This window comes from Bos taurus, chromosome 7, assembly GCF_002263795.3.
Source record: "Bos taurus isolate L1 Dominette 01449 registration number 42190680 breed Hereford chromosome 7, ARS-UCD2.0, whole genome shotgun sequence".
In the NCBI taxonomy this organism is placed as follows: Eukaryota; Metazoa; Chordata; class Mammalia; order Artiodactyla; family Bovidae; genus Bos; species Bos taurus.
The window spans coordinates 31,753,161-31,768,496 of record NC_037334.1 but is presented as its reverse complement, the minus strand read 5'-3'; the positions used below and the strand labels follow the sequence as shown (position 1 = coordinate 31,768,496).

The following is a 15,336-nucleotide window of genomic DNA, read 5'->3' as shown; positions in this document are numbered from 1 at the left end:
GCCCGCTCTATCTCCCCTGACGACTGCCCACCTCTAGCCCTTCTTACAGTGCAGAGCACTCGGTGAGTGAAGAATGGTTGGTAGTTGGTGCTAACTTTACAACTGTATGACACAATATAGGGATGCCACTCATTTTAAAATTCTACCTAATGTGTCTTGGCACTGGAAATACCTTGCTTGGGATTTGAATACTGGTTAAGAGAGGAAAACTTCTGCTTCAGCACCACTAACTTAAAAACTGTAATTTGATCTCTTTCTACATCTTTTGAATCTAGGAAAAAAAGAAATTCTCCAAATTCTGATGTGGCACATGGTTTCACAGTTTAAAATAAAATCACAGCTGTCTCATTATGCAACACACTCCTTGGTTTTGCAGAAAGCTGTTCTCTTTTGGTCCCCCTTATTCACCAACGTCTCAAGTATGTAATGCTATGTGCTTTGCTAGTTTGTATTATATTTCAGATACACACACAAAAAACACATATGACTGATTCCTAGATGACCCAGAATAATGTTTGTGTATTCATATACATTATGTCATCTATTCTGGATAATTTAAAAAATGTTAGTCTTACTCTTTTTAAAGCTGATCATTTAAAAAAGTGTAGAAAAGTTGAAAATCCTAAGTTTCTCACTAATATTCCTAAGTATTTTAGAGACAGTTGTGGTCTGGGGGACTTTTTTGTATGATTTTTATGTCAGCAAGGGCATTTTTTTGGCTAATAGTTAAAGATACTAAAGTGCATACTGTCTTTGAATGTATCACATCTATCATCAGAACGACTTCCCATTGATACAGTTGTCCTATGTCTAGCAGATCCCCAGAACAGTAATTTTAAGAATGTCACTGAAAAGGTCTCTGCCCATAGAAAAATTAAAGAATAGAGGGGCGCATCAACAAATGTCAGACACAAGTTGGGCAGCTCAATTACTTAATTTGTTCCACAACAAAAGCTGACTTAAGTCAGAATGAACTTGTACACTTGACAGAAAGAAAGGAGTTTATCTACTAATTTTTAAAATGTAAACAAATTTTATATAGGGATGTAACTATCTGAATACATACATTGCCATTTCTCTGCTATATAGTAACATTTCTTGACACCAATGGTAACCTGTTTATTCCTCCCTCAGTACCAAATGTGTCCATATCTATTTAAACAGTAGGAGCTTCATTTCTAAAGTGATCTATGCTAGGACATATATAAGCCAGTTATTATTAAGGTTCACTAAAGTTTTAGAACTTTAGAAAATTCTCAGTTTTAAAATAATTTTGACTCATTCATCGAATTTTTTTTCCCTTTTGCATTATAATTTCAGAAGAAGCATAAGAAATTTGGATTTCTCAGAAAGAGCCAAGTGTGCAATTACAGAATTGAAACACTGTGTTAATTCACAAAGTAATGTGAATAATAATATTAAAAATTTCCCAAATAATGCCGATTGAAATGTTCAAAATCCAGTTATGTGCTTTGTTATAAAACAGTCCAAACAAAAATTCTTTTGTTGTTTTCTGTTCTCTCTTTCAAAATACATAAATCCTACTGAAGTTAATCTATTTTTTTCCACTTCAGAACACCAGGCACTGATATATCCTTTGGGAGTTTTGGCTTGCTTTCTAATACCTAGATTAAGAAAACAAAATAAAACAAGTTATTAACCTGATAATACTCTGAATGAGTATAGTAGACAAGTTTAAAGTCATCTTAAAAAAAAAATATATATATATATATGACAATTTCCCTCCACCTATGCAACAGTCACCTTCTGAAATTATCCATTAATACATTATTTAATACATGATTTGAAGATGGTGACTATGTCACTAGGAGAAAGTTTATGCCTGATACCTACAAACTTGATGTTTAGAGTTAAAAGAAACACCCTCTGAAACATGTAAGAATAAAGCAGGGCTTACAGGACCACCAGCCCTGGCCAAGTGAGTTCACTCTGTGCAGCTAGTGTGGCAGGCCCACTAAGAAGCAGGTTCATGACCTCCATACTGTCCGGCATTGGTTGTTTCCCAGCAAAGTTCTGGATGTAGAATGTTACACTAATAGGCCAAGACTGGGTCAAAGCCAGTAAATCAAATACTGTATTTATACTGTGATCACAGATCCCTATGTACATGAAATAAGAATCACTTAGTCCAGATTATAAACCATCAGTTTCCAAATAATTTCTGTGAATTTATTCCCAAGTAGTTTCTGTGAAGAAAGAACTTAATGATGGTATCTTAGAACTGAGCTGGGCCACAGAGTCACCTGGGTCATTCACTGGGTTTACAGAAAGGAAAATGAGAGAGAGGGGATACACCCAAGGCACACACTTTTTTACACACCGATACCTAGTGGCTCAGATGGTAAAGAATCTTCCTGCAATGCAGGAGACCCAGGTTCAATTTCTAGGTCATGAAGATCCCCTGGAGAAGGAAATGGCAACCTACTCCAGTATTTTTGCCTGGGAAATCCCATGGACAGAGGAGCCTGGCGGGCTATAGTCCATAGGGTCACAAAGAGTTGGACATGACTGAAGCGACAAACACAAACACACACACGTGCTCAGATATTTGATTAGCATGAAAAACAACCAGTGAACTAAGAGATGATATGTCTTTAAGAGTTTTGTTTTTTTTTAATTACAATAACATTACCAAGGGAATCACACACACACTGCTGCTTACAGAGTCACTGAGCGACCACATGGCTTTAGGCAAGATACACACCTTGCTCAAGAAACCTCAGAGACTCCCCATGGTCACTAGGATGAAGCTGAGACTTTTCAGCTTGCTCTTCAGTGCTCACTTTGATCTCGTCCCAACTTTTCCATTCTTTTTGCCCATGAAATTTATGCCTTAGCCAGGCTAACTTGCTTTTCCAAACATGCCCTGCAGTTTCTTCTTGCCATGTAGTTGCGGGTGATGTTGACTCCTCCTAGCATGGCCCTCCTTAACCCTCTCCAGTGCAGTCCTCCTCAGCCCTCAAGGCCCAATTCAAGTGCTGTCCTAAAGCTATAGCCAGAGAAAATTTCTTCCTCTGAACTCTGATCCCTATCAAGGGAGGTGGAACTGAGAGCCAATATAAGAGGCGAGCATCATTCTCCTGAAGGTGGGGGTTTAAGTCAAGGTTTTTGTACTTTTCCCATTATTTTCCATTCATAGATATGTATGAGATTGTTATTTAATTACAAATCACTACCCATGCGTCCTTTAACTTTTGCATATCTTCATCTGATCCGTATTGGTCATTAAAGTTTTTCATCAACCACTCTTACAATTTACAGTCAATGACAACTGGCTAAAATGAAAAAAAGAGAAAGAAACTCTCTGCTGGAACAGAGTAACAGTTTTTATTTGCTCTAAATGTCTGTCAATATCCAACCCAATGGATTCTACTGATGATAAACAAGCAAGTCACTTTCTATACAACAATAGAATCACCTCTCAGACTTTTTCCTCATAGGAGATCAGCAGTTGTACCTGAGAGTCACTTAGCTTATCATCGTAGAGGTCCTCCTGTTTCTAATGCATTTTATTTTAGCACCCCCCCATGCAATTTAAGCATTATATCAAAAAGTGCCAGTGAATAATGAGTGAATAAATTATGGAATTATAAAAATTAAGAGAAATTAATAAATTTAAATTAAGTTATATTCCTTTTCTGGGGATTTTCAGTTATACTGTGATCAGTTCCACACAGTGTGGGCCATAAACCCAGCCAGGTTTTCTGTATTTCAGGCATGTTCAGAAGAATTTACTTGATAATCTTCTTTCAGTCCTACACCTTTGTTTGTCATAGACTACATATGTCTCTAATGCTATAATGACACTTAAAAAACACAGGTTTTGCTCCTTCATGGAAATTCACCTCTCCAAGGTGAATGTAGCCCAGTCCACAGTGCACAGCATGGGCTGCTTTAAGCTCCATCTTTCCCTTGGCCATTAGCCCCCGAGTAGTTGACAAAATATGCACAACCAGACAGGTTCATGTGGAGTTCGGAAAGCCCACAAACTACAGGTCCATGTGCAGTAATCATTGCCCTGGTTTGTGTAACAGGGAAAATTTTCTATTATGTTTCCAGTGTGGTTCTGTTAGACACCTTTCTACTAACTCGTGCCTCTCTCCCATCACAGCAAACCTGGCTTGTGTTCAGTATCACTCTAATGGTATTCTTATTGTTGGGAAGGTATCCCTCCCAGGTGGCATATGAGTTAGAATCTATAACCCAGCATCACTGGGGCAGGCAGTGCCACAGGTCAGGGTGGGACAGAGACACAAGAAGGCAAAACTGCCCAACTTTCTTTCATTACTCTCGTCAAAGCACCATGTTATAGTAAGTGCTGGGATTCCTTCTAAAATTTCATCCGAAGAAGGGCTTTTGGACTAGAAAAATTATGAAGGCATCTCCACACAGCCCTTCTTTTGCAAGGTATTTCCCTATTGCTTGTGTTTGTAGAACTCAAATATGTGGAATCTTGATTTCTACAGAACAGGTGGTCTGACCTCTTCAGTTGTTTACTTTAAGGTAGTGACTTTCAAAATGTATTTTGAAGAATTCTAGGAATTTTTTCAGGGCTCCTTCATGGACTATGAGGAAGAGGCCAGAAACCCAACTCTTTGGGCTCCCACAAGGTCACCCACACTGCATATTTTACAGATTCAGCTGCCACACAGGCTTTGCGGGTAAATACATGTGTTCTGTGTCTTGTCTTAAAAGCTAAGTTTCAGGGTGATTAAAAACCTGAGCATATCTGCTCCTCCATCCTCTTGTTTTTGTTTAGTCCCTAAGTTGTATCCATCTCTTTTGTAATCCCATGGACTATATAGCTCACCAGGCTCCTCTGTCCATTGGATCTCCCGCTCAAGAATACTGGAATGGGTTGCCATTTCCTTCTCCAGGAGATCTTCCAGGGATCAAATCTGTGACTCTGTTTTCTAGCATTATCAAAAAAGGATCAGCTCCCATTATATGATAGTGCAGACTCGCTATCATTTTCTACCTTTGACCTATTTTACAAGGAAGCTGCAGTAGTAGTGAAAACAGATGTATGTGTAGAATGCCTATCAATGAATTGAAACTCATCGTCAAGAGAATTACTTAGCTAGGCAAATGGGACTCACGGTGAAATTGTGCAGCCCGAGGCATATGCGTGATGTCCTGTGTAGCGAATTTCACAGCGGACGACATTGTTGGAATAATCCGACTCAGGCACCAAATAGCTGGGATTCACACTGACCTAGGCAAAACAAACATCATCTGTGTTTCAGATTTCATCAGCAGTGTTTACTGGTTAATTTTTTTCCTCTTTCCAGAATGGAGGCTAAAATAGAGACAGCATAATTCAACTAAATCAGGCAAGGAAGAGGGTGTAAGTTAGGCATGTGTTTCAACTCTGGAGTTTTTGAAGGAGGCTGGATCTTTTTCCATAAAGTTCTTTCAAATAAGAATTTTTTAAATATATCTAGGTTGGTTTAGAAGTAGTTCTAGAAGATGTATAATTGTTTGCAGGACCATGAATATTTAACATTTGACTCCAGAGAATAAGCCCACTGAGTCACAATTGAAATACATTATGGGTATATGTTCAAAGTTCTCTACCTTGAGAATATAGTTTCCAGGTTTGACATCAGTGATATCAATCCATTGGCAGTCTATGTCTGCATTATAGGTATCATAGCAGCCAGGACTCAAGCCCTGAAACAAATAAAATTCAAAAATTAAAAGGATGGTATATGGTTAGAGTATGCTAAAGAATATGCTTAGTATTTGCAAATTAAATTTTAATTTAGTACTTACAAGAGTTTGACATAAAACTATACTTATATTGCATCTCCTTTGAGAAGTATATATTACTCAGCCTTATAGCACCTCCAGCTAAAAAAAATACAGGACTAATATAAGTAGTAGTACATCTCGCTTAAAAGTGTAATAAATCACTAGTGATAAATACAATCTTAAGTGACAAAATAGGCCTCCACCAAAATCCTTGAATATTACCAGTTCAGGAATAAAGGCCACATAATAATTTAGCTCAAATGTCTTGTCATCGGTGGAACTCTCTCCAATTTCTGTTCTTGGAAATTACCTTCCTATACTGTGAAAGCCCATGATACACAATTTGTGTATACATTTTATGCTATTTATCCGTCTAGTCTCTATATTAAAATCATCCTATGTAAGAATGAATCTACTAGAGATTGTAAGCTCCCTAAGGATGGAGTCTTACTGCATTTTTGAATAGTTAACCCTTATGAAGTATGTATTATGTGCCAGGAGCAATTTTAAGCATGTTATATATATATATATATATATAAATTTAATTCTCACAACTACACAAGGGAGAGGGTAGTAGTAACACATATTATGAATGAAGAAACTAAGGCTGTATAAGGTCAAATAGCTCATCCAAGAATAAATAGCTGGTAAGTGGCTGAGCTGGTTTTGAGTTCAGGCATTTGGGGTCCAGGGTCCCTGTTTGTAACCACCACGCTGTAATCTTTCTCACATCGTCACTGAATATTTTGTTGTTGTGTTAAAGGGATGAATGCCACGTCAACTCTACTTGCTCAGATACTCACTTCAGTAGTAAATGAGTGCCTTCTAGCGGCTGAGAGGAGAAAAACACCACTAAAATATGGTTCTTGCCCTCCAGCAAGTTAGTCTGGAGAAATTTGCTCAAAGTGGAATCCATAGGTATATTCTTGATTCCACTGGTTCTTTATCAGAAGTTTTCACTTTTGTATTTTCATTCTAATACTAATCAAAGTAAATTTAAAAGAATAGGCTGCAGTCCTTTAAACTCGATATTGTTTGGTGCTTAAGATCACCTTGGCCACCAGAGAGAGGGCAGAATCATCTGGAGCATGCTGTGCCAGTGCTGGTTTGCGGGGGAGCACTGTGTTCTCATACAGTACGCAATAGTACAGACAGGCCAAACTCAGAAAGGACCTGTGCCACTGCAGTGAGAAGTGTTTTCCCATGCTGGTCCATACCAACCTGCAATCATTCATTAACCTTATGCTGCGTAGTCAATATATTGTGAAGAATTTTCAGTTTCTGATTCCCAGCACATAATTCTTACTCTGGCACAGAGCATATACTCAGTGTTAGCTACTATCGTTGCTACTTCTACTACTAGTACCACCTTCATGGCACTGTAAGGGATTCACCAAATTAGATACCTATTTAAGACTGGTTTCAATAATGCTTATCTTACCCTCAAGTGAACAAGAGCACTTTAAAGAATGCTGACATTGGCACTCTACCTTACTCAGATGGCAGAATTTAAGTATAAGTTTTGATTATTTGAACTGGCAAACAAAAAAAAAGGGTTTTTCAGGGCAGTAAGCAAACAGGCATTTCCTGTATTCAAACTTGAAAAACTTAAAAAATGTAGAACCACAGCCAAGACTACATAAATTATTTGGTTTTAGCCAAATGTAACTATTACATGAATGAGGTTAATGTAATTTCTAGCTTCATATATATTTAATATGCAAATTCTTTGCAGCCCCATGGATTATACAGTCCATGGAATTCTCCAGGCCAGAATACTGAAGTGGGTAGCCTTTCCCTTCTCCACGGGATCTTCTCAGCTCAAGGATCGAACCCAGGTCTCCCACATTGTAGGCAGATTCTTTACCAGCTGAGGGAAGGGAAGCCCAAGAATTTATATGAGAGTATAAATATAAAGAAGTTATATCTAGTTTTATATTTGGATACATTTAAAAGGGTCATAATATAACTAAGTCAACACTGGGGCTTTGTGAAAATTTTTTTTCCCTTTAAAGGAAGCCCATGTTCAAGAGACAACCAGTGTAGTGAAAAACAAAATACATTAGTCATTTGCAGTGCAAGATCTAGTGAACAGTGGTTAAACAGGATATAAAATGGAGGGTAATTAATCAGAAAGCTACCACATAAAATGAAGTAGGGTCACCAGCCAAGGAGTTGGGGGATTCACATGCTGCCTATAGTCTTAGATTCAAATACTTCAGCACTGAGCTGTTCAGAGTGCCTCTTTTCCTAAGTTAAGAGAGTAAACTCAAGGTACCCTGCACTGGCAGGTGCTGTGGGACTTGGGGATCACTGTGTGAAAAGGGATTCTACACAAACATACGTGTAATGTGAGGTTACATCTTCTTGTTCTTAGAGTAAGCGCTGCCCCAGGTGAGAGGAACTGAACCTTTTGCCTTCCAATTGCTATGATGTTTTAAGTCCAGAGAAAGAAGCAGTGATAATATTTAGGTCACCAGAAAGCTTCCTGCCACAGGCCTGGAATTTGCTTCCCAAGATGCCAGCTGCTGATCTTTGTGCCCTGAGTTACATATATTCACTACTCCCTGCCAAGATTTCTGCTGGAGTAAAATTATAATGTCCTTTTACAAATTAGGGTTTCTTATGGAAATACTGGCGCGGCTTTTAACTGACACACATTTTCCCATTATAAGACATACAAACTGCTTAGGACAGCACTATTTTTAAAAATCCATCCAAAGAACATCTGACATCAATTATACCGTAGGTTTAAATATATATGCATGGAGAAAGAAACTGTCCTTCTGCTCTTCTCTGCATGATTAAAAGAGACATTTTTTTAAGTGCTCTTTAAGAAACTTATTTCTGTCCTTTTGTTAACCCCAACCACCATTCTGTTTTTAGCTCAGATGGAGAGAGAGTTTTACAGGTGACAAAACATCTCTCTCCTACAGTTACTTACCAGTTGAGTTGAGTGCAAAAATGGGAAACCCTTCCGATCTTTTCAGATTATAGACTACTGCTCTTCATTGTGGAACATACCAAGTATACACCTTGACCTTCTGTGATGATGGAATACTTTTTAAAAGTAATTTGGATCATCAAGCCATCACTTTCCTTTTCCCAATAGTTTACCATTTGGACTAGATGACCCCCCGAGTAAACTAGTTTTTCACAAAGATGGGCAGGAGGAAAGAAGATAGATGGCTGTTTTCTCTCTGAAGCGTGTGGGTTGCCATCCTACCTGTGTGTGTGCAGTACATGCAAATCGCCTGTGGTAGCCGTAGTCACACGATGTGTCCTCAAGACAGAAACTCGCTTTATGGCCCTCAGCCACTCTCCTCTGGGTGCTGGCATCAAGCAGGTCATAGTGGCTGAATTCATCCATGCTGTGGTAATGCCTAATGTCCCACACGACACAGAGACAGCAGTCAGTAACATACAGAGACAGCAGTGAGGATTCTAGATGACCCCCCACACACATACACTGCTTCCCACGTTTGTTTTTGCATCAAAATTGGGATCAAGTTGAGCTGCTTAAAGCTAGATTCATGCTAGATTTTTTTTTTTCCAGGACAAAAATCTATCAAAATGGTAAGGCTTTAGCTTTGTATGTGGGGAAAAAAAGACTTATTTTGAGTATTCTGCTTTTTTATTTCACCCTGTTTTATCTTTGAAGATTAAATAGAGATAGATGGTAAATTATCTTTGTTTAAGTGAAACTTGTCATATGTTCTCTAGTATATCTCCTTTGGCTGCTACTACTCATATTTCATTCCAAAAGAGAAGAGCACTTTTCTCTTGGGAGGTTTCTATGAAATTTTTAAAAATTGTATTCTCACGCATTTTAATCTATACTAAAATGCAAAGGAGAAATAAAAGCATGTTTTATCCACCATTCTTATCTAACTAGTATAAACTTTTATTTATAAATCTACTTTATCAGCAAAGTAGTTGCTCACATTTATTTCTTTTTTCATTTAAGTGAAGGTGCTGAACTGTTCATTTTCTCATAAAAGAACAAAAAGTGATGGCTCAAACTGTAGAAATTTTAAGAACATAAAACAGGATTTCCTGGCAATGAACACCTAAGCAAGTTACCAAGTCATACTGTAGAATTGGTGGTGGTGGTGTAGTTGCTAAGACATGTCCAACTCTTTGCGACCCCATGGACTGCAACCCGCCAGGCTCCTCTGTCCATGGGACTTCGAAAGCAACAATACTGGAGTGGGTTGCCATTTCCTTCTCCAGGGGATCTTAACAACCCAGGGATTGAGCCCAAGTCTCCTGCATTGCAGGTAGATCTTTACCAATGACCACCAGGAAGCGCTACCTGTAGTATACTGGGATAAAATTCTAGTGAAGCTAACTGATGTAATCTTATCAACAGTTTTAATAAGCTGGGCTTAAAAGAGTTTCCAGTTTAAAAGATAACAATATATAGTAACTGATGTATTATCCTAAAGATAGATTTCCTTGATTATGTCAAATTATATAGAGAAATTCTAGTGTAAATAACAGCAATTTTCTTCCTTTGTGTAAGGATTTGTCATGTCAAGAATCACCTGTAATTTAGAAAATGAACTATGGTTGCCAGGGGAGGAAGGGATAGTTAGGGAGTTTGGGGTGGTCATGTACACACTGCTATATTTAAAATGAATGACCAGCAAGGACCTGTTGTATAGCACATGGAACCCTGCTCAGTAGTATGTGGCAGCTTAGATAGGAGGGGTTTGGGGGGAAGAATAGATACATGTATATGTATGGCTGAGTCCCTTCGCTGTTTACCAGAAACTATCACAACACTGTTAATCGGCTATACCCTACTACAAAATAAAAAGTTCAAAACAAAAAGTTAACTCTTAAAAAACATAAAAAGAATCACCTGTAAAGTGAAAAAGCAACTCAAAAGTACCCAAGCATCCCATCCACTTACTGGTGACAACTGTGCCATTCCCAGGAATATCTTGGTCGACTTGGTAGGAAATCAGATGTCCCTTGGTTTTTCACTCTCTGGGGAAATCTTAGCAGCACCCTGTGATCATAATCTCTGACATCTCCCCTGTATGCTGAGCTGTGATTTTACAGAGAGAAACATTATGATTTTCACAGAATATGAAACTAAAGACAAAACTACAAGCAAAACCTTCCAAGAGTTCACTGCCCTCGTCTCCCAACGAGGTTATCAGTTCCAAAAGACTAGAGCATTTTGCATACATTTTTTTCCCACCCAGTTAAAGAAGATGTAAATTGGGGAAATAATCCTGATAGAGTATACCCAGATAAGATAAATAATTTAGTAACTTTAAAACAATGGCATTACTGTAAGACTACCATAGGGAATGCAATGGTGTATGATGCAAGACTCTAGTAGAATGAAAATGATGAGCTTGGATTTCTTCTCTTCTTTTAGCCTGACAGTTATAAAGGAAGTGGAAGAAATTGACTATATAAACATTTCTGTCTTGTAAAATATTTTGTGTGAATATATATTCAAATACTATCGATGACCTTATTTTACATTAAAAAAAATTGTGTGTCTTATCAAAACATCTTTTACTCCCTCTGCTGGTTTCCCAGCAGCAAACTCAGGGAATTCCATTCCCCAAACTGCTAAGATTTTATTTAAGGACTAAAGCTTTTAATGCAAAAGCAAAGCTCTTGCTCCTGATCTTATCCTGGCTAAAGTAATGCCAAAACAACTAAGTTAACTGTGACTTCAAACAGAAGAAAACAGTGCCATCCATCGGAGGGGTGACACACTGGCCAAGTGGCCCCCCGATGTTTTGAGGGGGTTTTAACAAGCTCTTCCATTACAGTATTTTTTCCACGGTATAGTAGTTTAATAGAACGTCATTGGAAACAGTTGGCTCCAAAGTTTAAGGATCTTGGAAAAAGAATAGGAGACCTCCAGTCTCCAGGCTAAGGGTTTGCTTAATCTCCCTGATTTATGCCACGGTTTGAAAGTCAGAACCCACAGAAATATTCCAAATTTTAATTCTCCACCCAGGTCAGCATGCCCGAGAGATCACGTTCCACTTCCCAACCCTTGTCTGCACAGAACAAGAGTGGTCAGGACCAAGCACCTGAGGAGCCCCCTGGAACCAAGACGAGGGAGCTAGGCCGAGGAGATCCCAGCTGGTACCTGGCCAAGCAGTTTTCCTCCGCAGCGCATCTAAGGTTGTACATGGCCATCTTTTGCACGTATGTGGACGCCTGGATGTAGTAGGGATCGGGCACCAGGTCCGGAAGACCTAAACGTCAGCAGGCGATGGGCAAAGCAGTGAGACAATTTAGCGGCCCCCACCCTGGCTCCGGGTCCCTCCATGTGCCTTACTCCTCACCCTTCAGTCAACTGGGCTGCGGTGTTGGGCTGCGGGTAGCAGAAGAATGGGGACGCCCGGGGCTGCAAAGTAAAGTGGAAACGAAGCAGGAGGGGCCAGGCGCGCGCGGTTTGCACCAAATTCCAGGGCTGCCTCGGCCGGCGCAGGGGGAGGGATTGGATCTGCACGGACCAAGGCCCGCCGCGCCCAGGCAGCCACGTCGGGGAGACGCGGAGCTGGGGGACGGTGCACGGGGGTTAGTGGAGACTTGGGGTGCTTACCATACTGGAAGTAGCCGGTGCCGTATCCGGGCCGGTACCTGCTCCCAGGCCTGGGCCTTTCGTACGTGTCGTAATAGTTGTAATAGGGGTTGTCGTCGGTGTACTTATAGGGGTTGTACGGGTCGTCGCCCACCATGCCGTCCACGTCCACGCGGTTGGGCGGTCGCAGGTTACTGAGCGTCGGGACCTCTCCCGGTGCCGTCTGGTTATCAGCGCGCGAGGTCCCAGCGTCGTGGGCCCCGGACGTCGAGTAGCCAGCTTGGAACCAGTGGCGGGCGGCGGGCCTGGGGCGGCCAGCTGCGGCCGCAGAGGGGCCGGCCGTCCGCACTCGCGCCGCCGCGGTGCGGTTGTTGCGGAGCAGCAGGATTGGTGTGCGCATCTGTGGGGCAGTGGCGTTGGCGGCCCCCGGGGCGGTGGCGCCGGGGTCCCGTCGCCGTTGCGGCTGGTACTGCGAGCCCAGGCTCAGCAGGCTGAACACCTGCCCGTTGTTCTCCCATTGGATCTTCTGGCGCCAGGCGCCGGGAGCCGCCGCCTGTTCGCGAGGGGGCTGCCGGTGGCTGGCGGCCGGCGGGGCGCAGCGCACGAGTGCGCAGAGCTGCAGCGACCCGAGGAGTGCGGTCCAGGCGAAGCGCATCGCTCCCTTTCCTGGACTGTCCCCACTCCGGGAAGACGTAGCTCGGAGGGGGGGAAAAAAAAAAAAACGGGGCTCAAGTCACGTGAGGGAGGGAGAACTCTTCAACCGAGGAGGCGGGCTGGACGCCCGGGTATCTCAGTCCCTACCAAGCAGTGCCTAGGGTGGGCTGCAGACCCTCTCCAGTAAAGGCGGCTGGTGAGACGTGGCACTCTCCTCTCTTCTCTTTCTCAGTCCTTCTGGAAGGCGACGGGGAGCGGCGTGGCGGCCCCGGCGAACGGGCAGTGTCTGGAGTGAAGGAAGGAGGAGAGATTTTTAAACTTTCTGGCACATTTGCAAAGTTACACAAGCCGTTCTGGCCCGGCCGCCCTTCTGCTATTTGTTCACGTAATGTGATTGGAAACGTGCAAGGCGGACAGCTCCTCGCCTCTGCCCCTCCCTCCCCTCCCCTCCCCGTCTTGTCCTCCTCCCCCCAGACACGTTGCACAGGGAGCGTTAAGGGGAAAGAACAAAACGGAACACACATCCTGAGACACACTCGGCTTAATCTGGGGCGAACATGCAGGAATTTCAAAAGACTCAGACAGGCAAAGGCAGCCAGGCCGTGGGGCGACGCCAAAATATGCATGAAGAAAAATGCTATTAGGTCACCAGCCCTGGAGAGGCGGGAAGTCGGGAGGTGGAGAGGGTGCTGGGGGCGAGAGTCGGGAAAGGGGGGATGGGGTGGGCGGAGGAAAGGTTGTGACTAATTTATCCATAAGGAGTTAACCAGACACGTTTCCCAATGCACACCCCTTGCTTTTATGGGAAGCGCCCTCAGCAAATAAACCCCAAGATATCAAATTTTGTTTTTCTGTGTGTAGGTAATATGAGAAATGGATTACAAATTTATTTCCTACAGTGAATATTTTAATAACCAAAAGTAAAATTTTACAGGGAGCAAAGCCAGCTAACGCTGAAGTGATGAATAAACCTGTCGCTTTCAAAATGCCGGCCTGATTTGTACTTTGGAAGTGAAGAACCATCTTTCCTTTCCACAGTGTCTCTCAGGAAGTTTCAGCAAAGGGGACTAGAGCAAATTCTGCCTCAGAGAGCACTCAGAAGGCAATTTCAAATAAGCATTTCATCTGCTTTTATTTTTTCTCTTTGTATGTCTAATAAGGAGGTTTGACTTTGAATTAAAAAAAAAAAAACTTAACCATTTGTTAAATGTTGATAAGTCAGTGAAGAATCCTGTGGTGTTTAATTGATCTTCCAAGCTAAACAAAGCGGTTGCTGAAGAAACAGTCTTGGGCTTCAGATTTGGGTGAAGACAAGGGAATGAGGGTGGCCAGGGGATAATGAGTGGGAGGATGTGGGTAGGAGGTAGGTAACTGACTGGAAAGAGATGTTTAGTGGACCAGTTGCTCATATGCCACTCAGGGTTTCAGCATTGCTGGAAGCATTTCAAAGGAAAAATTAAAATTAACAGCTTGATTTAAACTAGACTTGGACCCAGGTTTTATTCACCTATCACTCTTGGTCTCTGCCTCTGGATGTTTAACCACCACATTTTGGTTGTGTTGTGAACCTCTGCTGATTTGACTTCCCAACATCCACTTCACTATTTTCTGGTTGGAACAAATGTGTTTTCATTTTAGAAACTTCCCCTACCGAGTTGCCTTGATGATATCAGTGCAGAACTTCAAGTTCACCACATCAAGCGGTGGACATGAGATTCAAGCTTGGCTCATCAAACCATCTCCGTAGAATTCACCTCTTGAGCAGAAGTACACAAAGGTCAGAAATGTTGGAGCCCACTCTTCCTGCTAGTAAAGAAAGTTCCTGTGAGTTCTTGCTACCGATTCCCCTTAAGCTGTTTTAGGCCAGTATCTTCAAAGAGCTGATTCTTCAGCTTTTCCTTTCATTTTTCCACTGCATTCCTTTGTGGCTGAGTGTGGTCTGCTGCTGCTAAGTCACTTCAGTCGTGTCCGACTCTGTGCGACCCCATAGACAGCAGCCCACCAGGCTCTCCCGTCCCTGGGATTCTCCAGGCAAGAACACAGGAGTGGGTTGCCATTTCCTTCTCCAATGCATGAAAGAGAAAAGTGAAAGTGAAGGCACTCAGTTGTTTCCAACTCTTAGCGACCCCATGGACTGCAGCCCACCAGGCTCCTCCATCCATGGGATTTTCCAGGCAAGAGTACTGGAGTGGGGTGCCGTTGCCTTCTCCCTATTGTTTTCTACCCAAGAGCCCTGACTGACACTAAGGTGAAGGTGGGATGGTTCTCTTAGCTAATCAGATCTAGTGATTCTGAATCCAAGGTGATTGATTTGACTGTTACTCAGTCAAGCTAGATTTGCT

The 15,336-nt window shown here is 41.9% G+C and overlaps 1 protein-coding gene across 2 annotated transcripts; it reads right to left on the bottom strand.

Moving 5' to 3' along the window:
• Window positions 1-915: 915 nt before the first annotated feature.
• LOX (lysyl oxidase) lies at window positions 916-13,282 on the bottom strand. 2 transcript variants are annotated; one of them, NM_173932.4, is given in 7 exon segments: window positions 916-1,625; window positions 5,121-5,236; window positions 5,599-5,694; window positions 9,002-9,158; window positions 10,694-10,831; window positions 11,903-12,011; window positions 12,362-13,019. In NM_173932.4, coding segments are annotated over 7 exon segments (1,257 nt in total). In that variant the 5' UTR covers window positions 12,996-13,019; the 3' UTR covers window positions 916-1,618.
• Window positions 13,283-15,336: the final 2,054 nt, after the last annotated feature.

Excerpts from the sequence above, each read along its gene's own strand:
- LOX (XM_005209103.5), bottom strand. The coding sequence starts at position 12,995 with ATGCGCTTCGCCTGGACCGCACTCCTCGGGTCGCTGCAGCTCTGCGCA. Across the intron at positions 12,012-12,361 it reads CACCGGCTACTTCCAGTATG|GTCTTCCGGACCTGGTGCCC; the intron begins GTAAGCACCCCA and ends GCTGACGTTTAG. Across the intron at positions 10,832-11,902 it reads GAGGAAAACTGCTTGGCCAG|CTCAGCATACAGGGGAGATG; the intron begins GTACCAGCTGGG and ends GTAAAATCACAG.